This window comes from Balaenoptera ricei, chromosome 17 (assembly GCF_028023285.1).
Source record: "Balaenoptera ricei isolate mBalRic1 chromosome 17, mBalRic1.hap2, whole genome shotgun sequence".
Taxonomy (NCBI): domain Eukaryota; kingdom Metazoa; phylum Chordata; class Mammalia; order Artiodactyla; family Balaenopteridae; genus Balaenoptera; species Balaenoptera ricei.
Genome location: NC_082655.1, coordinates 82584085 through 82605554, shown reverse-complemented (window position 1 = coordinate 82605554; position 21470 = coordinate 82584085). Strand labels below are relative to the sequence as shown.

At 46.6% G+C, this 21470-nt stretch overlaps 1 protein-coding gene across 9 annotated transcripts in view; it reads right to left on the bottom strand.

The window, feature by feature from the left end:
- The window catches only part of PRKDC (protein kinase, DNA-activated, catalytic subunit), a 152211-nt gene that overhangs the window by 81157 nt on the left and 49584 nt on the right, over positions 1–21470 (bottom strand). For 6 of the 9 annotated variants that reach the window (XR_009498565.1, XM_059902215.1, XM_059902220.1 and 3 more), the window contains exons 28-36: positions 13528–13622; positions 12044–12146; positions 10775–10908; positions 6906–7157; positions 5041–5264; positions 4265–4473; positions 3834–3966; positions 3262–3420; positions 2317–2520 (exon numbers count right to left, since the gene is read on the bottom strand). Coding sequence is in view for 8 of the 9 variants with exons in the window: in XM_059902215.1 (XP_059758198.1) it covers positions 2317–2520; positions 3262–3420; positions 3834–3966; positions 4265–4473; positions 5041–5264; positions 6906–7157; positions 10775–10908; positions 12044–12146; positions 13528–13622 (1513 nt within the window). In the remaining variant the exon portion in view is untranslated. The remainder of the gene's footprint in view (positions 1–2316; positions 2521–3261; positions 3421–3833; positions 3967–4264; positions 4474–5040; positions 5265–6905; positions 7158–10774; positions 10909–12043; positions 12147–13527; positions 13623–21470) is intronic. The other 3 variants (XM_059902216.1, XM_059902222.1, XM_059902223.1) reach the window with 1 other exon arrangement.

Below are 21470 nucleotides of genomic sequence, written 5' to 3'. Positions count from 1 at the left end.
ATATGCTCTATACACATTGTATCACCACTCAAAATCCCTGTATGTTGTGGAGAGGGCTGTAGGAAACTTGGCAAAATGATTCTAAATTTCACTTTAAAGAAAATGTGCAAGTATAGCTTTAAGAATTCTAAAACACAAAAAAACTACGAAGGAACACCGCCTTACCAGATATTAAAGTGTATCTTACAATTGCTGAAATTAAAAGTGTGGTACTGGCTGAAAAATAGATAGGTAAGTAACAAATTAAACAACCTCCGACCTAAATTTGTATAGAGATTCGGATCTGAAAAAGTTAGAAACTTGAATTAATGAGGAAAATATGCATTTGTGAATGAATGTTTGTCCAGTATATATCTATTTAGGAAAAAATATCATTTCTACAGTGCTGTTTGCATTACTTACATTTGTTTAAAAAAGAAACTATAAAAGTAACAGAAGAAAACATGGGCAGATAGATTTTAAAGATAATATTGGGATGGAGAAAGCCTTTCTAAGTATGACATGAAAAACAGAGCAACTGAAAAGAAGACTGGTATCTTCTTTAACTATAAAAAAATCAAATACTTCTGTATGGAATAAACACTCCAACTGAGAAAGACAAATGGTCAGTAGGAAAAAGGACCTTCTGCATACAGGACAGACAGAGGTCTGCTACACTTAGTATACAAAAATTTTACAAATTAATAAGAAAATACATCCCAAGAGAAAAATGGGCAAAACACAAAAATACAGCATACACCAGAAACACTTTGGCTGTTCAAAAAAAAATCGGTGGGAAACCAAGATCAGAAGAATTGAGGAACTAACGTTAAACTTGGGGATAAAAGTACAAAGTGGAATTCTCACCAGTGGAGTAGTACAGTGCTTTTGCTATGGTTCAAAGCATTTCAAACTTCACTATGTTGCTTAAAGAAATACTTGGGTTATATACTGTGATTCTAATTTTCACTAAAGGTGTTTCTTTAGAAAAAAGGTATCTTTACCCTTAACTACGCCCAGGGTCCCCCAGCCAAGAGGGTCTGCACCTCCAGCCTCCTGCGCCCCCCAAGGACAGGGCGAGCCCGCGGGAGCTGGCTAACAGTCACCCAATCCCACCGCCTGCACACCAAGGCCCCACTGCAGCTTTCTCGTACTCTGAAGTCTGTCACTGCTTGTCCTTTTGCTTTCTAGCTTCCAAAATGTTGTCACTCTTGTCTTTTCTCCTTTTCTGTATCCTTTAAGACTGTGCTTTCAAAAAAACAAAAAACCAAACAACAACCTTGCTTCTATCACTTTAGAGGGATCTAGGGAGGAGGTGGAGATAAATGAGTATGGTTTCTTCCCCGTTAAGTCTGAATAGTTAACAAGCTCGAAATGCTGTTATTTATTTCCTGAGTGTTGTGGGTCTACTGCAATTTTATTTCTAACTTCTAAAAATACAAATTTCTAGTGCAATCTACCACAAAATCTTCCCCTACAAGAGACAACTAGCACTGCTTGGAATAAAAGCTTATTAACTCAGCAGGAAATTATGCCTCTCCCTTAGAATGATCATTCCAACAGTTAACCATTTTTGATTGTCTACCGACCAGGTTAAAGTTCAAAATTTTGTGTTTAGCAAACAAGTCAACTATACATTAAATACTGATCTGGAATTCCTTGGTGCAGTGGTTAAGAATCCGCCTGCCAATGCAGGGGACACGGGTTCGAGCCCTGGTCCGGGAAGATCCCACACGCCGCGGAGCAACTAAGTCCGTGCGCCACAACTACTCAGCCTGCGCTCTGGAGCCCGTGTGCCACAACTACCGGAGCCCGCGCACCACAACTACTGAAGCCCGCGCGCCTAGAGCCCAGGCTCTGCAACAAGAGAGGCCACCGCAATGAGAAGCCCGCGCACCGCAACGAAGAGTAGCCCCCGCTCGCCACAACTAGAGAAACCCCACGTGCAGCAATGAAGACCCAACGCAGCCAAAAATAAATAAATAAATAAATTTATTAAAAACAAATACTGATCTGCACAGGTTCACTCTGAGGGGGCGAAGGGACTAGAGCAGGAACACGTGGGAAGTGAGGCCTCAGCCTCGAGACCATGGAAGCCGTGACCGGGGAGGACTGCAGCACATCAGGACCAGCCGCGGCCGGTGGGGCCGAAAAGGCAGGCTGGCCTTTCAGGGATGGAACCCGTACCCCCCTGCATCTGAATGCGAAGTCTTAACCACTGGACCAGCAGGGAAGTCCCTCACTTTGTTTTATTGCTGTATTATTTCAGGCATATGGCAACCCTTTTATAAGCATTACTAAAGAAAATATACTTTATTAAAAGGAAAAATCCATTACCATTTTGGGATTATCCACAGATGACTTCATGAGCTCCAATACAGCAACATCTAGATTTTTCAACAGTTCAGTGTTGATTGTTTCTGAGAACAAGCTGTAGAAGTACTGTCCGTGAGAGAAGCTGATGATGTTCCTCTGGGACCCTCCTGAGGATGGCATGGACACCACCGCCGTGTCCAGGAGAAGACCCACCAGGTGCTCACACTGCAAAGAGGAAACGAGAAGGGCTGTGGCACACGACTCCCTGGGCGGCTGTTAACTCTGACAGCGGAGAACACAGAGTCTACAGGGGCCTGGTCCTGGGAGGCCCGGGTTGGTCTAACTGTAGACATTCAGCATGGCTCCACTTTCCAGGTTTTGCTTTGGGTGAGAACTCTTCCCCTGACTCACGTGTCTCCCAGTGTTCCACAGACTCTCGTGGCTGCTGCTCTGAGGGGAGAGTCTAGGAAGGGTGAGGGCTGTTTGCAGCCCTTGAGTGGACAGAGGGGCCCGAGAAGGGGAGGGGGTGGACGGGGGAACCACAGCTAGAGAGACTGTCTGAGGCCAGCCCTGCACAGCTCAGAAGGCCACGAGCGCTTTGTGGGGCGTCTGGGACGCTCCTCCAGGGCCTCTCCCACCTCAGCCTCTGAAGAGTCGCCAAGGATGGGGGAAGCAGAGGCCACTGTGTCAACACAGGTCGGCTTTGCAGTCACAAATTGCTCTCTGCCTGAAGGCCTTTTGGAAATAAACTGGGATAGACAAAACTTCAGCTTAAGAAGGTCATTCTACTCCTTTTATATTAAAAATTTAAAAAAAAACTTTTAGAAAGTCATCTCACGTAAATCAGTTAAAGTCCTTGTGCAGCTAAGAAGTTACCCAGCTAAATTCCCGTTTTCAGAGACGCTGCAAGTGAGTGACGCCTGACGTCACTGGGACAGCACACGTGCACGCAGCTGTTTTTCCTACCAGTCCTCCACAAGCAAAGGCCAACTCCAGAAGTCCATTGGCGAGCCGCTTGCAGCTGGGGTCCAGTGAGGGCAGGCACTGCCCTTTGACTCCAGGTGCGATGCTTTTATAAACCAGGGAGAGAAGCTTTGTGCCGAGAGAATGCTGCTCATCTGCAGACTAGAGTAAAGCAACACTGAAATACCCAACAGTGAGGTATGACATAGAAAAACGCAATCTCACACCTTCCATTAATACAAATCCAGGTTCACCAACACTGACCACTGCCTACCAACTGTCAGGGACATTTTCACTCACCTCTGGCTCCTGGCTACACAGGCACAATAGCAGTTAGTGCCTAAAGGCCTTCCGAAGGTGCTGGAAATATTCAAGTGCCCTTTATTTTCACTTTACATTTATAAACGTTTACACTTACTGTCGTATTGGCAACACTGCCACGTCTGGAGCAAGTATCTCTCTAATTCCTATCTCGGCATGCTCTGTACATAAGGGATATTTTTAAAAGGCTATAAATAAATCGACAAACTGGCATAATGAGCTAAGAAAAATGTAAAACAAACTGGCACGGTTACCTGCGATGGTGCTACAACATGCAGAAAGCCAGCCCTGTGAAGCTGCTTGCAAGCCGACACGACAGACGCCAGCTTGGCCCTACGAACGCGAGCGTCCAGGCCATAAAGGTCAACAGCGCAGAGCTCCTCAATGCTGGCCGTGCAGGGAAAACAAAAGGAAACCAGGTGAGTGCCGCCCTCACGACGTTCCAGGACACTGAAGACGGTGTGCGTACTGCTGCAATGCATTTACTAGCTTCCCGGTGCCCCAGTCCACCGCCAGGTCCTGGACAGCAAACCCCGCTTAAGCAAACTAGGGTGCATGCCAGCGCCGCAGGGACGTCTCGGGGCCACCCGCAGGCCGCCTGCTGCCCTGAGGGCTAAGCCGTGGAGGGGCCTCTGCGCCCTGCCCTCACCCCCACCCCGCCCCGAGGCCGCCCCGGAAGCCCCACCTCCATGCCGTGACCTCCTCCCTGAGGCACGCCTCCAGCGCAGCGCGGTGCGGGGACGTCTTCAGGGCCCTCAGCAGGCCCACGCACACACTGGGGAGGTGGTCCATCACCGGGAAGTCCCCGACATTGAAGCCCACGCTCGAGGGCGCACACAGCGTTCTCACCAGGAGCTTCGTAAGGTCTGCGCTGCACGAATCCTTCCCGAGGAGCTGCACAGACACACCCATCGGTCAGCGTCGGGGCGTTCACCGCAGTGGACGGCCCAGCAAGCGGGAGGGATGGGGCGGGGCTCAGGCAGCACACAGTTCAGGCTCTGCGGCCCCCAGGTCTCCGCCGCGTGGGCCTGACTGCCATCACGGCGGGAGAGCAACCGTGGAGCACACGTGGACCGGCGGCCCGGAGGTGCCCCGGAAGCCTTCACAGGGCGGCGCCTTGCGCTTCCAGCCCTGGCAGAGGCGGGGCCTGGCGCACAGTAGGCGCTGAGCAGGCACTGAGGGGGTGCGGGTCTCAGCCTCACAGACACATTTACAGATGTCGGCTGATAGGCATTTCGTCAGGCAGATGCTTGATCACAGCATAAAACACAGTAGCCAATAAACATCTAGAAAAACTGTGTCTTTTATTTGCACAGTGAGAATCTGAAGTACACGCACAGTTTTATCATTACTTTCAAGAAGAGACAACTCCTATAGCAAGGGAAAGTTCTAAGAAGGCCAGAACCACCATAGCGGGTAGCCAAGCACAGGCCCCTTGACCAGGGCAGCGGGCGGGCCTACCTTCCAGCTGTCAGGGGAGGTGCCAAGCAGCGTTGTGGAGAACTCCAGGACCCGGACCACCACCGTGCATTTGCTGTAATTGTATCTTTCTCCCTCCTGTGGGCTGGGTCTGTCACCTGCGGCCCCAGCACCAAAGCACTTTTCTGCAGCCGTAATATCATGCAGAGCAATGCTTTCTAAGAAGAAAGCCACTGCTTTCCAAAGTGAAGACTGTGTTTCAGCACCTAGAAAAAATTGTATTAAAATGTTAACATACGCTTCCTTCTAAACCCACTAAGATTAATGTAAAGTTCTGTCTTTAAGTACAGGTGTGATATACTTTCAGTCAAAATTTTAAAGGTTTTAATAAAAGCCGAATAAAACGGCACTTACTTCTTCTCATCTCAAAACACCACCCGAACAGAACTCAACTGCAGACTCGTACAGTAAGAACACACCTACGGAAGGTTAGGTCTTGGCTCTCAAACACTACTGTGGGACCATAAATTAACATGATCTTTTTGAAGGGCTATTTGCCAAATCATACTAAAAGCTTAAAAAAACGTGCACACCAATTTCTATCAAAGGTTTAAAAGCTCATATGCTTTGATCCAGCACTGAAATTTTATCCTCGGGAAATAATGGCAGAATTGCAAAGATGTGCTTTGAGGATGTTAATTTTAGCATTGTTTTTAATAATAAAAAAATAGAAACAACCTAAATGTCCTTCAGAGGGCAACGGAGAGACACGCCATGGCAGTGGCCTTTAAGCCGGAGGCTGTGACTGGCGTTTTATGGGATCAATTTCTGATCAACTGCCAAACGGGTTTCTCCCCAAACTCGCGAGTGTGAGACACGCTCCGCCACACGAAGGACGGACACGCTGGTCTCCGCTCCGCAATCCGAGCACAGCTCACCGTTCTGGGGTAAAGGCAGGGGACACGTGACAACAACGGTGCACAAGCCAAGGGACTGAACAAAGGTGGAGGCTGGTTAGGTTCTCTAGGGTGATGGCTTCCAGGTCTTTGTTCTCCTTAGATTTAAGGAAGGCGATCAAACTGCCAACTGACAGGTCATTATGTATTTAAAGAATTGGGAGACAATGTGTTCAGAACTGCATTCTCAAACGCCAGGTACCCTGAACCCAGCAGGCCAGGGGCCGTGTCTGACTCCTCCCAACCCCGTCACCTCTGACAGACAGGCCTGCGGAGAGAACGGCAGGCCCTCTGGTCGGACGCCGCCCCAGCTGGAACGGAGCCCCCCCCCCCCGCACAAACAATCATGTAAAGAGCACAGCCCGTTCTGAGGGCAAGTCTGAGGCTCCGCCCACGGGAGGGCATCCAGGAGAACCGCCAGAAGACTCAACCAGCCGCTCCGAGAACCCTGAAGCAGAGAGCGCAGCGGTCGGGCGACAGCCGGCTCCAGGCGCTCCTTCCCGGGGGACGCCACTCCCAGAGCCAGCGCCTGTCCGCGGGGGCCCCCGGGGCCCCCGGGGGGAGAGGGCCTGCCCAGCACTCACATCCCACCCGCCTGACGCCCTCCGCAAACAGCACCGCCACTACCGCACTACAACAGAGACGCTCCAGGGACAGAAAGATGCGAGAAACGAAAGACCGCTACACAGAGACGTGGCACAAGATCGGAGGGCCTCAGGAAAACCTCAGAAGGTTACTTTACGTAAGGTCACTGAGAACCTGTGAACAGGGCAAGAAAGCAGCACAGACTCCGGGCGGGGAGTCCCCCCACCCTCACCGTGAGCTCGGAGACGCAGGCAGAGCCGGAGAAATGACACCCTGCGATCCTGTCCAAGCAAACCCCACCCATCTTGGCCCCGGCATGGTCCCGGGCAGAGCCCCGCGGTGCCGGCCCAGGGAGGCTCCACCCACCCCGGAGCTGGGCGGCACCGAGCGTCCCCGCGCCCAGGAAGGCGTTGTAGCACTCCAGCGCAGCCAGCAGCGCGTCCATCCACTGCAGCGCGGCGCGCAGGCCGAAGGGCGCGGGCGGCTGGGGGGGCGCGGGCTGGGCGAGGGTGCCGGCGGGCGGGTGGCAGGCGCCTCCCCCCTCAAACGCGCTTACGAGGAAGGAAACGCCGTCCTTCTGCACCAGGTCTCTCAGCCACAGGGAAGGGCATTTGCTGCCTTGAGAGAGAGAGAAGATTAAAACACACACATAAATCACTTTCATGTAGTTAAAAATCACTTGATCTAATCGCTGTGCCTAATTAAAAGCAGCATCTCCCAATAATAAAAAACAAAAATTAAAAGTCTGGTGTGTTAAAAATGTAATCAGACCAGAACAAGACGGGCACTATCACAATATTTCAAAATGTCCCACATAAACGACCTGCCAGTGCACGGAAACTCCAAAATGATCCAGGATAATCTTATTTTAACCGCAGCACTTACAACTTGCTCGCTGTACTTACTGTCAAGAAGGTATTTCCACCAAAAGCCATTCTCTTCAGTCTCTTTAAACATTATTAACATAGTCGGATACCATTTGAATACCTACAAACTTCACACTCTTTCTCCTGCCTTTTTTCCTGAAAGTCATTATTGCTTTTTTTAAGGAATAAACACAGAGCAGTCAGACACTCCAGCCCCTCTGCCTGTGCTACCAGCGGCCGCGGGGACCAGGCCTCGCCAGCCTGCTTCCTCGTCCACAGTGAGACGCACACAGTATCTACCTCTGAGGTTGTCACCAAGGTGAAGTGAAACCGAAGCAGTTAATATCTGAAAAAGTGCTTAGAATAGCATCTACCACATGGCAAGTGCCGTGCTTATTAATAAATAAGAGAGTCAAATGATCTGCTTTTGAAAAGATATTTTTCTTTTAGGTATTAATCATTTTCTAAATTAAAGAAAAAAACATTAAAGTGTATTTTGTATACTCTGAAATCAGTGGCTGTAAAAAGGTCAAGTCATTCTGACTCTAATGAAGGTACAGAAGAATCCAAAACAGTAATATATTTCTGATGCAAAAGAAGAACTGGGGACTTCCCTGGTGGCGCAGTGGTTAAGAATCCGCCTGCCGATGCAGGGGACGCGGGTTCGAGCCCTGGTCCGGGAAGATCCCACGTGCTGCGGAGCAACTAAGCCCGTTCGCCACAACTACTGAAGCCCGTGCGCCTAGAGCCCACGAGCCACAACTACTGAAGCCCATGTGCCTAGAGCCCGTGCTCCGCAACAGGAGAAGCCACCGCAATGAGAAGCCCGTGCACAACAACAAAGAGTAGCCCCCGCTCACCACAACTAGAGAAAGCCCGCGCGCAGCAACGAAGACCCAGTGCAGCCAAAAATAAAATAAATGAATAAATTTATAAAAAAAGAAAAAAAGAAGAAACGTTTTTTTTACTGTGTCAAAAAATACTTCTCACAAGCTATATAAGTGAAAGATTAGTACCATGTTTTCAGGGTTTGTCTTAGGAAGAAATATTAAACATTCCATTATTTTCACTAAGAAGAAATGAATAAAACCGTAACCATGAGTGAAGAATACTATATTTAAATTCTACATCGAGTGCTAGCTAAGAGCGGCAGAAGAGCACGTGCAGAAAGGAAGGACCCGGGAAGACAGGTCTAGAGGGAAGCAAGACAGGTCAAGGATTGGTGTGGGAGGGGGGGCGGGGAGGGCCCTCCCCACCGTGAGGTGGTCTCTGTCTCTCTGCCTCTCCACCCAACCCGCCCCGACTCCCCGGTGCCGGCATCGGGAGGCCCTGACACGCAGCGGGGCCAAACCTGCACCTGTCATTACGTCCCATGGATCTGGGTGCCCACATACCCGGCCCGACCACGCACAGGGCACTACTGCAGGACACGGGACCTTAAAAATCACAGGGGCAAAGATAAAGAAGAGGGCAAACACCCCACTGGAAGCCACAAAAGAGGTGAGTCATGGTGGTAGCAGGGCAACGTTCACCAGTACTCAGCATCCTGTGCTTATTAACAAAGACCATTCTGAGAGGCAGAGCGCTATTATTTCACTGAAAGTATACGAGGTCCCTGTAGCAGGCAGCTAGGAAGAAGAGCAGTGGAAATGTCTGGGATCAGCCGAGCTGATGCCGCTGGAAATCGCGGGGCCTGCAGCAAGCAGTCCTACCTCAGAAGAGTCTGGGCCTCAGTTTCCTTTAAAAATAAGGAGAAGATGCCCTGCCCTCCATCCCATCCACTCTTCACTGACTTCGTTGTGAGAATGACAACATGTAAAACAAACTTGTTAACTAAAAGCAGTAAGCATATATAAAATACTAATAATGGTTTTAAAACAATTCTCTAAATTAAAAAATACAAATATACATTTCTACCATATACATAAAATGATAGTATAGTAGATAATTACATACTATGTATTTATATAGCATACGTAAGGAATAGTATGAATACAATCACAACATACAGTATGTAAAATATATAGTATTTAACATAACGTATTCCGCAGTATATATTATATTCGAGTATAACAAATGCGGAACCCTTCTAAGTCTCAGAATGACACAGAGTCACTTCCACCTCTTGTCCCTGAAGCCGCCCCACAGAGGTCCTCCACGCCACGTGCTGAAGAGAACCAGCGCACGATCCGTGGTGCACTGGCACCTCCTCACCCAGATGCCCACGCCACAGCATGTCCTGGTTCTGGACTAGTGCCCGGTGCACGTGAAGGGGAGCCAGGGCCTGAGTCTGTCCTGGGGCACAGCTTCCCCATGCCTCAGCTACCGAAGCCCACGCCTGAGCTACCAATACATTTATTCCTGAGAGATTTAGAAATTATCTCAAGTCTCTTAAGTACAGTTTAATGGTTTAGTACAGTAACTACTGAAAAGCACAGGTCCATCGCTTTCCTTTAATACCAAATGATCTGAGATCATTCAGACTTAGGAGTCTGGCAATTCCTTATTAATTACAGGTCGAAATAAAACAACTGCATTACTTCATTAACTTTTTTTTTTTATATAAGTGTGTTTTTTTAAATTTATATTTGGCTAAGTTGAGCCTTTGTTGCTGCACGTGGCTTTCTCTAGTTGCGGCGAGCGGGGGCTACTCTTCGTTGTGGTGCACGGGCTTCTCATTGCAGTGGCTTCTCTTGTTGCGGAGCACGGGCTCTAGGCGCGCAGGCTTCAGTAGTTGTGGCTTGCAAGCTCTAGAGCACAAGCTCAGTAGTTGTGGCACACGGGCTCAGTAGTTGTGACTCGCGGGCTCTAGAGTGCAGGCTCGGTAGTTGTGGCGCACGGGCTTAGTTGCTCCACGGCATGTGGGATCTTCCCAGACCAGGGCTCGAACCCGAGTCCCCTGCACTGGCAGGCAGATTCTTAACCACTGCGCCACCAGGGAAGTCCCATTTCATTAACTATTAATAAGATTTCTAACCTTAACTGAATATCGTGTTAACTACTATGGTCATCCAATCCTCCCTTCCTTCTTTGAGGTGGGACAGAAAAGCAAAGATGCTGTGGAATAAAAGGTACTGGAAATTCTAAGTTTACCTCTCCTGTGGTGTCTGACTAACATCAAAACAGCATTTTTTTCTTTCCTTCTATAAATCTGTGAGAAATGTACAGCCATAATTTATCACCTGTCTTACAAACGATCTGTAATGATTATTTTTTGTACTTATTCTTTGTATTTATTAGAACATACTTATTTTTTGTATTTATTAGAACATGTTACATTTATCTAAATAATGGAAATATCATGTTTTATATAAGTGCATCTCTAAACTACTGGCAAAAGTCATTTACAGGGCATAAAGACCATCATACCTGGCAACAAAGGAACAAATTTATAAAAGAGTTCTATGGATTTGTGTCGACATTCTGTCTGGGGCCTCCCACAATTGGCGAAAAGCCACTGGACCACGTCCGATAAACACAAGGATGCCGTAGGTGGAAAGCCTCTGCATGGAGAATACACTGTATTTAATATTCACACCCCAACATTCAGCATTTAGCTGACCCCAGAGTCTAAAAACCATAAATTCAATTTTGCTACCCTGATACATGTAGAAACCATATTTAAAGGCATTCGACTTATTTTTAGTGTATTATCATTAGAATACAATTGAAATGTCACAGGCAAAATAGGTCCTAAATGCTGCTTACCTTTTATTTTTTTAATTGAGGGAAAAATTAAAAAGCATTTCTTAAAAGATCAGCACCAAGTATTTTCATGTTTCCTTTTCAATGCACTTTAAAACGAAAGGGGGTTTAAGATCTGAAGTAGTGCTTCTCAAATTGTGGTCCCTGGACCAGCTACATCAGTATTAGCTTGGCAGAAAGGCAAATTCTCAGCCCCACCCTAAACCTACTGAAGCCAATTCCACAGCAAGGCCCAGCGACCTGTGCTGTATGTAACCAGACCTCAAGGTAATTCTACTGCTCAAGCGTGAGCATGAGTGACCTGGAGAGATGTCACACTCAGCGGCAGAATCTGGAAGAATCAATTTCAAAACCACAGAGGGAGTATTAATGTCCAGTCTACAGGTTATGCTTCTGCAGAGTGGTGGGCGCCAGCAGACACCAGAGCCCCCAGACCCCTGCACAGACCTGGGGGAAGAGGCGTGGCACACCCACACCCCGTCTGAGAAAGAGACCTTGCCGGGATGGAAATGGGAGCAAAGACTGGAAACCACTGGGCAATAAGCCAGCCTTGGTTTTGAGTGGCTTCATTTCATAATCTGTAACCTCATTCTGTCAAAATCCTACCATTTCAATATTTTAGTTCTTACATTTCAAACCTACTCCATAACAAACAGCTCATGCATATTCCAAGCAAATAATTCCACACCAAATTCGTATTCAAAATTAGTGCAGACAAATGTCTCAGTTACAAAACTGATTTTCAAATTGTATCCACTATCCCAACCAAGATGACACCTTAAACAAAGCACTTTCAAACATAAAGCTTTCAAGTTACTTTGGAAAACTGACTCTTTGTACTTTCACAAATTCCTCCTAGATCCTCCTGTGCTAACTGAGAATTAGTTTTATGTTCGGGGGAAAGAAAAAGAAAAAGGAAGCAACATCACCTACCGGGGACAGCGTCGCTTTTTTGCTTTGTTTAAAGAAACGTGCTTCTTCTCGACGATGCGCCCCAGGTGATCGATAGCATCGCAGCATTGCTGAACTGTACCTGCTCTCAACACAAACAGAGATTGCTGAAGGAGATCTACAGCTGATCAGCATTAGCAAAGTAGCACTACAGGCTTATCAGCCTAGCTTTGTAATTAAAAAGGTGATTTTACAAAGGAGTATTTTTCATCCCTCAAAATACAACACTGCACATCCAAATACAAAACCCATGTTTAAGACTGCAGGACAGCAGAGCAAAGCACAGCCTTGTGTACAGGTCTGGGATGGAAGGGCTCTGCAGGTATTACAAAACCCACAAAGCAGGCCACAGCCCGTGCACCCCACTGAAGGCTATTATTTCAGGGGGTCAGTTCCTTGACCCGCACTTTTCTCATGTAGGTTAAACTGTATTATAGTTAATAATACAGCCACTGCAGGAGGAGAAGAGAAATAAAATAGTAAAACCATCTACAGGCATCTAGGGTTATTCGGGAAAGGGGCCTCACACAGCCTATTTTGACCTCTGTTACCAAGGAAGTTTTCTTTCTACGCTTTTTAACTATGGCAGTGATTTTTAAAAGAGTGAAATTTCATCTACGCTTTTTAACTACGGCAGTGATTTTAAAAGAGTGAAATTTCACTTGCTGAGAAAATTCACCTATATATGTCAAGATAAGGCGCTCTGAAGCTAACGGCGGCTGACGGCGGGACTGAATTGTAAGTGTTCTTGCTCATTAGTAGGGCTGTCACCAGGGAGGACAACAGAGCTTTTAATCTGTCAAAAAATGAGACACCACCATCTGGCAAGTGAGAGGGGGAGGGGGTCTCCACGGCACTCGCTGTGAGAGCCACACCAGGGTCCACGCGCCCCGGGCCAGACCCCCATGCAGACTGAGGGGGGAGACCCCCGAGAAGTCTTCCAGCCCCAGAACTCCTGGATGGTCCTGACAGCTTCCCGACAGAACTTGACTGCAAAGACCATCATTTATTACTCTCTTTGCCACTCCAGCCTATTTCTGACTTAGTATGTTTAAACAACATCTTAATTACTGTCAAAATAGCCTTATTACAACCTTGTAAGGAAACCTACTTTCTACCTTCTAGCTGTCATTAGTGAATTCAGAGACAAGGGCCAGCTTTCTTTAGCTCACGCCAGCCGTGCGCTTTCAGTGGAGCTTCACAGCAGGGCTGCCCACGTGCCCTGGCCAGGATCCCTGACCAACCAGGGGTCAAGCTGAGTGGACGCCGGGGGACACGGCGAGTCGTAGAGGAGGCACTGAAGCCTCTTGTTCCAAGCGGGTCTGAGGCAGCAGAGGGCGCCACCTCCCCTTCACTTACCCCCCGAAATGGGGATGTGAGGAGAAGACAGCACCTTACGAGGGGGTGACCTAGGCCCCCGTGGGGACAGGTTCCCTACGCACACAGAAAGCCCGAATGGGACCTACCCAAGGACCTCTCATCCGCATGTGCTAAGGCCAGGCTTTCCATGTATGTCACCAAGGCTTCGAACACAAACTGTTCTACCAGAGACTCTTCTTCCCTGCAAGATAAAGAATATTGAGCCTTATCTGAGAAGACAACAACACAGAAACAATGAAGGGAAAAAGTTATGTTATTAAAGAATACATACCTTAATGAAATTTGTCTTTAAAAATGCCTCAAATGTTTTAAAACATAAAACAACCTAAAACACTTCTGCAAGAAGAAAACCTGGTCAAAAACAGACCCAAGAGGCACGGGCTTTTTACTATTACAAGCACCCTCCTCCACCTGTGGACCTGCTCACAGCACATAACCTAAAACCTAAAGCCACTATTCTGACCACACTCCACACACCTCATCAAAATTACATGCAGCAGAAAAGAAGACCTGGTACTACGTTCACATTTTTTTTAAATAAAGGAATTTTAAAAGCTCTCTACCTATCCAAAAGTAAGTTAACATCAGCAGTCATCTCGGGGCCTTTTACAAGCATATCCGTCACACGTGAGCAACCACCTGGCCCACCAATGTCTGTGGACCATCCACTGATGTCACACTCATGGGTGGGCCTCAGGCACCGGCCAGCCTCTCCCTCGAAAAACTGTTCCTCAGTGACGCAGGACAGTGAATGATTAAGCGCACGAGGCCAGGCAGGGGCACCAAGGCTCGTGGGCGTTCTAGCCGTGTGACCAAGTGCAGGGTCACTGCTCCACCTCTGAGAGGTGGTGATTTCCTGGAACAGAACCGGAGTGGGGAACCAGCAGGTGCTGGAGGGTGGGGCAGGGCTCAGAACAAGACCGCACACCGCTGTTTGGTTCGGGAGGAATATCACCCTAATTTTTAAAATTTGAATCCTAGAAGGGGACCCACAAGCTCCACGTGTCTGCCACGACACCCAGATGTGACACTGACACTGAAGGGCTTCGCGCTGTGGGCCATGAAGGCGGACGGAGCGCAGGCGTCGGAGCGAGGGGCCAAGGCTCACCTGGAAGAGCAAAGCGCGGCCAGACCGCAGAACGGGGGGCTGGGGTCAGAGTCCCAGGCTGGCTACAGTAGCTTGTATCTTAGATGCCAAAACCACTTGAAGTAGCGAGGAGGAAATGACATGACCAAATGATACTCCAAATCCATGATCCCCAAGGAAAGCTCTCCAGAACAGTTCATGAGCTTGCAGGATGGAAGCACCCGAACGTGAACTTACATCACTCAACACGCAAGCCCTCGAACACAGTTCCCTCAGGCATCATTTCTCAAAGCCACCCGGAATGTAGTCCAGCAAATCTGAGCGTCTGAGAAAGACGGCAACAGGGGAAAGGGAACAAGGCCCGACAAGACGGAGGGGGGAGCACGGGCACACGGTCGGGTCGGACAGGGTAGGCGAGTTGGGTGGAGAGGGGCTCTCCACCCTGACAAACCCAGAGGAGCCAGGCCCAACGACCCCTGCGTGACGCCGCCCGCCAGCCCAGGTTCAGCCTGGACTGCCGACTGCACTCGCTGACCCCACAAGAGAATTCTGCTCTGACCTGCTCCTGACACCCAAGTCAGGCCACTGGGGTCTGAGAAGCAGAAACTAAAGGGTAGTCCACATTCTTGGACGGTATTTCTCCCAGATGTCAGTTGTGGGTCCACTTCACACATTTCTAGAGAGCTCTGCTTCCCAGGACTAACGATGGACTTTGTCAACCTACTTCCTTGGACCAGGCTCCTGTCCTCTCGGAGAAGCTGAAGCCAGTCTCTGTTCAGCAGAGTTTCCCAGGATCCTTTACCTGACAGTGAAAACACTGACCCAACCTTACCTGGCCGTGTCTATGCCTAACAGCTGCTTTCCAAAACCAAGAGCACACCGATTAGGGTACATACCAATATACAGAGAATGAAGCAAAAAAGCAAAGCAAGGGAACAAGTAACATCAAAGTCAGAAGAAGGATTAACTTAGGGCAGGGCGGATCTAAAATACTGATAACACTCAATTTCTAAACCTAGGTGATCAATATGCAGGAACTTCTGTTACTATTATTATTCTACAAACTTTACACACTTTAGGGTTTTCAAATTGAGGTATAACTGACGTACACTGTATCAGTTTCAGGTGTGCAACATAACAATTCGCTGTTTGTACACGTTACAAAAGCATCACTGCAGGCCTAGTTAACACCAGGCACCACGCCTGCTTACAAAATGTTTCCCCTTGTGATAAGAACTTTTAATATCTACTCGCTCAGCAACCTCCGTATCTAGGATACAGTGTTACTAACTGCAACTTCCATATCTAGGATACAGTGTTACTAACTGCAACTTCCGTATCTAGGATACAGTGTTACTAACTGTAGTCATCATGCTGTGCATTACACCACCAGGACCTACTTCTTTTATAACTTAAAGTTTGTAGCTTTTGATCCCCTTCACTCATTGCTCTGAGCCCCCAGCCCCTGGCTTTGGCAACCACCAATCTGTTCTCTGTATCTATGAGCTTGTTTGTTTGTTGTTGTTGTTTACAATTTCATATATAAGTGAGATCATACAATATTTGTCTTATTCTGTCTGACTTATTTTACTTAGCATAATGCCCTCTAGGTCCAACCATGTTGTCACAAATGGCAAGATTTCCTTCTTTTTTATGGCTGAGTAATATTGGCGCGCACGTGTGTGTGTGTGTGTGTGTGTGTGTGTGTGTGTGTGTATGTATCAGATCTTCTATATCCATTCATCTCTCACTAGGCACTTAGGTTGCTTCCATGTCTTGGCTATTACAAATAATGCTGCAATGAACATGGGGGTGCATAAATCTTCTCAAATTAGTGTTTTCATTTTCTTCGGATAAATACCCAGGAGTGGAATTGCTGGATGGTATGGTAGTTCTATTTTTAATTTTTTGAGGAACCTCCACACTATTTTCCACAGTGGCTACACGAATTTACATTCCCATCAGCGGTGCACAAGGGTTCCCTTTTCTCCACACCCTCTCCAGCATTTGGTGTTTGTAGACTTTTGGATGACGGCCATTCTGACCACTGTGAGGTGGTACCTCATTGTGGTTTTGATCTGCATTTCCCTGAGGATTAGTGATGTTGAGCATCTTTTCAAGTACCTGTTGGCCATTTCTATGTCTTTTTTGGGAAAATGTCTTGTCAGATATTCTGCTCATTTTTTTAATCAGATTTTTTGCTATTGAGCTCTCTATATATTTTGGACATTAACCCTTTGTTAGATATATGATTTGCAACTATATTCTCCCATTCAGTAGGTGGCCTTTTCATTTTGTTGACCGTTTGCTGTGCAGAAATTTTTAGTTTGATGTAATCCCACTTGTTTATTTCTGCTTTTGGTGTCAGATTCAAAAAATCATCCCTAAGACCTATGTCAGGGAGCTTACCACACCTATGTCAGGGAGCTTAACACCTATGTTTTCTTCTAGGAGTTTTATGGTTTCAGGTCTTACGTTCAAATCTTTACTCCATTTTGAGTTAGTTTTTGTGAATGGTGTAAGACAGGGGTCCAGTTTCATTCTTTTGCATGTAGCTGTCCAGTTCTCCCAACACCATTTATTGAAGAGACTGTCTTTCTCCACTGTGTATTCCTGGCTCCTCTGTCATAAAATTAATTGACCATATGTGTGTGGGTTTATTTCTGGGCATTCTATTCTGTTCCAATGATCTATGTGACTGTATTTCTGCCAACATCATGTTATTTTGATTACTGTAACTTGGTATAGTAGTTTGAAATCAGGAAGCGTGATGCTTCCAGCCTTGTTCTTTTTCAGGACTGCTTTGTCTTTTCAGGGTCTTTGTGGTTCCATACAAATTTTAGGAGTGTTTGCCCTATTTCTGTGAAAAAAGCCATTGGAATTTTGATAGGGATTGCACTGAATCTGGAGATTGCTTTGGGTAGTATGGAAATTTTAACAATATTAACTCTTCCAATCCATGAGCACAGAATATCTTTCTATTTATTTGTGTCTTCTTCAGTTTCCGTCATCAATGTCTTACAGTTGTCAGTGTACAGGTCTTTCACCCCCTTGGTTAAATTTATCCCTAGGTATTTTATTCCTCTTGAGACAGCTGTAAATGAGATTTTTTTTTTTTTTTTTTTTTTTTTTGGCTGCGTTGGGTCTTCTTTGTTGCTGCATGCGGGCTTTCTCTAGTTGCGGTGAGCGGGGACTATTCTCCGTTGCGGTGCGCGGGCTTCTCATTGCAGTGGCTTCTCTTGTTGCAGAGCACAGGCTGTAGGCGTGCAGGCTTCAGTAGTTGTAGCACACAGGCTTCAGTAGTTGTGGCTCATGGGTTCTAGAGCACAGGCTCAGTAGTTGTGGCGCACAGGCTTAGTTGCTCCGCGGCATGTGGGATCTTCCCAGACCAGGGCTCGAACCCGTGTCCCCTGCATTGGCAGGCGGATTCTTAACCACTGTGCCACCGGGGAAGTCCTGAGATTGTTTTCTTAATTTCACCTTCTGATTGTTCACTATGAGTACATAGAAAGGCAACAGACTTTTGTATACTGATTTTGTATCCTGCAATTTTACTGAGTTTATTGGTTCTAACAGTTTTATTGCTGGAGTCTTTAGGATTTTCTATCTGTAATATCATGTCATCTGCAAATAGTGACAGTTTTGCATGTTTTTAAACATTCTTCTATACATATAGGTTTCACAATTTAAAATACGTATCAAAATGCCAAGGGCATTTTTCACAGAACTAGAACAAATAATTTTAAATTTTGTATGGAAATACAAAAGACGCCAAATGGCCAAAACACTCTTGAGAAAGAATAACAGAGCTGGAGGAATCACGCTTCCTGACTTCAAACTATACTGTACGGTAACCAAAACAGCATGGTATTTGCACAAAACAGATGTATAGATCAATGGAACAGAGTAGAGAGCCCAGAAATAAGCCCACGCACTTATGGTCAATTAATCTATGACAAAGGAGGCAAGAATATACAATGCAGAAAAGACAGTCTCTTCAATAACTGGTGCTGGGAAAACCGGACAGCTACATGTAGAAGAATGAAATTAGAACATTCATTCTCTAAGAGCATATAAAAAAATAAACTCAAAATGGATTAAACACCTAAACATATGACTGGAAACCTTAAAACTCCTAGAAGAAAACATAGGCAGAACACTCTCTGACATAAATTGTAGCAATATTTTCTGTCTCCTAAAGCAAAGGAAACAAAAGCAAAAAGAAACAAAGGAGGCCTAATTAAACCTAAAAACCTCTGCACAGCAAAGGAAACCATCAACAAAATGACAACCTACTGAACAAGAGAAAATATCTGCAAATGATACGATGAATACAGGACTAGTATCCAAAATATACAAACAGCTCAAACAGCTCAGTATCAAGAAAACAAAGACCTGAATAGACCTTTTTGCAAAGAAGACACACAGATAGCCAACAGGCACATGAAAAGATGCTCAACATCGTTAATCATCAGGGAAGTACAATCAAAACCACAATGACATATCACCTCACACGTGGCAGATGACTATCACCAAAAAGACCGCAAATAACAAGTATTGGCGAGGATGTGGAGAAAAGTGCACCTCATGCACTGTGGGTGGGAATGTAAATTAGTGCAGCCACTGTGGAGAACAGTGTGGAGATTCCTCAAAAAACTAAAACTAGAGCTACCACACAACCCAGCAATTCCACTCCTGGGTATTTATCCAAAAAACCCAAAAACACTTATCTGAAAAACTACATGCACCCCACTGTTCATAGCAGCACTATTCACAATTGCCAAGACACGGAAACAACCTAAGTGTCCATCAATGGATGAATGGATAAAGAAGATGTGGTAAGGGACTTCCCTGGCGGTCCAGTGGTTAGGACTCTGTGCTTCCACTGCAGGGGGCACAGGTTAGATCCCTGGTCAGGCCACAGAAAAAAATAAATAAATAAAAGATGTGGTAAATATATACAATGAATGTTACTCAGCCATAAAAAAAGAATGAAATAATTCCATTTGCAGCTACATGGATGGACCTACAGAGTATTATGCTTAGTGAAATACACCAGACGAATACTGTATGATACCACTTGTACGAGAACTTTAAAAAATAAAACAAACATATGTATATAGCAAAACAGAACCAGACTCACAGATATAAAGAACAAATTAGTGGTTACCAGAGGGAAGGAGGAGGGGCAAAATAGGGGTAGGGGACTTAGAGACACAAACTACTATGCATAAAACAGATAAGCAACAAGGATATAATGTACAACACAGGAAAACAGCCAATATTTTATAATAAATATAAATGGAGCATAACCTTTAAAAATTGTGAATCACTACACTGTACACCTGAAACATACATTTTACCTCAACTATACCTCAATTAAAAAAATCAACACAGTGGCTTCAAACTCCAGTCGATTTTCATACAAACGTGCACATGCCCACACACACGCAGAGACAGATTCCTATCCATCCAGCTACTCTCTCTCTATCCATCTACCACCGATCTATCCATCCATCCATCTAAAATCTATCTACTTATCATCCACCTCCCTCTCCAACCATCATCCATCCACCCATCCATCTATCCACCCATCCATCCATCCATCCATCATCCATCCATCCATCATCCATCCATCTATCCACCCATCCATCCATCCACCCATCCATCCATCCACCCATCCATCTATCCACCCATCCATCCATCCATCCATCTATCCACCCATCCATCTATCCACCCATCCATCCACCCATCCATCTATCCACCCATCCATCCACCCATCCATCCATCCACCCATCCATCCCTCCACCCATCCATCTATCCACCCATCCATCCATCCATCTATCCACGCATCCATCCATCCATCTATCCACCCATCCATCCATCCATCCATCTATCCACCCATCCATCCACCCATCCATCTATCCACCCATCCATCCACCCATCCATCCATCCATCCATCCATCCATCCACCCATGCATCCATCCATCTATCCATCCATCCACCCATCCATCCATCCATCCATCCACCCATCCATCTATCCACCCATCCATCCATCCATCCATCTATCCACGCATCCATCCATCCATCTATCCACCCATCCATCCACCCATCCATCCATCCACCCATCCACCCATCCATCCATCCATCTATCCACGCATCCATCCATCCATCTATCCACCCATCCATCCATCCATCCATCTATCCACCCATCCATCCACCCATCCATCTATCCACCCATCCATCCATCCATCCATCTATCCACCCATCCATCCATCCATCCATCTATCCACCCATCCATCCATCCACCCATCCATCCATCCACCCATCCATCCACCCATCCATCCATCCATCCATCCATCCATCCACCCATCCATCTATCCACCCATCCATCCATCCATCCATCTATCCACGCATCCATCCATCCATCTATCCACCCATCCATCCATCCACCCATCCATCTATCCACCCATCCATCCATCCGTCTATCCACGCATCCATCCATCCATCTATCCACCCATCCATCCATCCATCCATCTATCCACCCATCCATCCACCCATCCATCTATCCACCCATCCATCCACCCCATCCATCCATCCATCCATCCATCTATCCACCCATCCATCCATCCACCCATCCATCCATCCACCCATCCATCCACCCATCCATCCATCCATCCATCCATCCATCCATCTATCCACCCATCCATCCATCCATCTATCCACCCATCCATCCACCCATCCATCCATCCATCCATCCATCTATCCACCCATGCATCCATCCATCTATCCACCCATCCATCCATCTATCCACCCATCCATCATCCATCCATTTATCCATCCATCCATCCAACTAAAATCTATCTACTTATCATCCACCTACCTCTCCATTAATCATCCATCCCTCCATCATCCATCCATCATCTCTTATTTTCACAACTG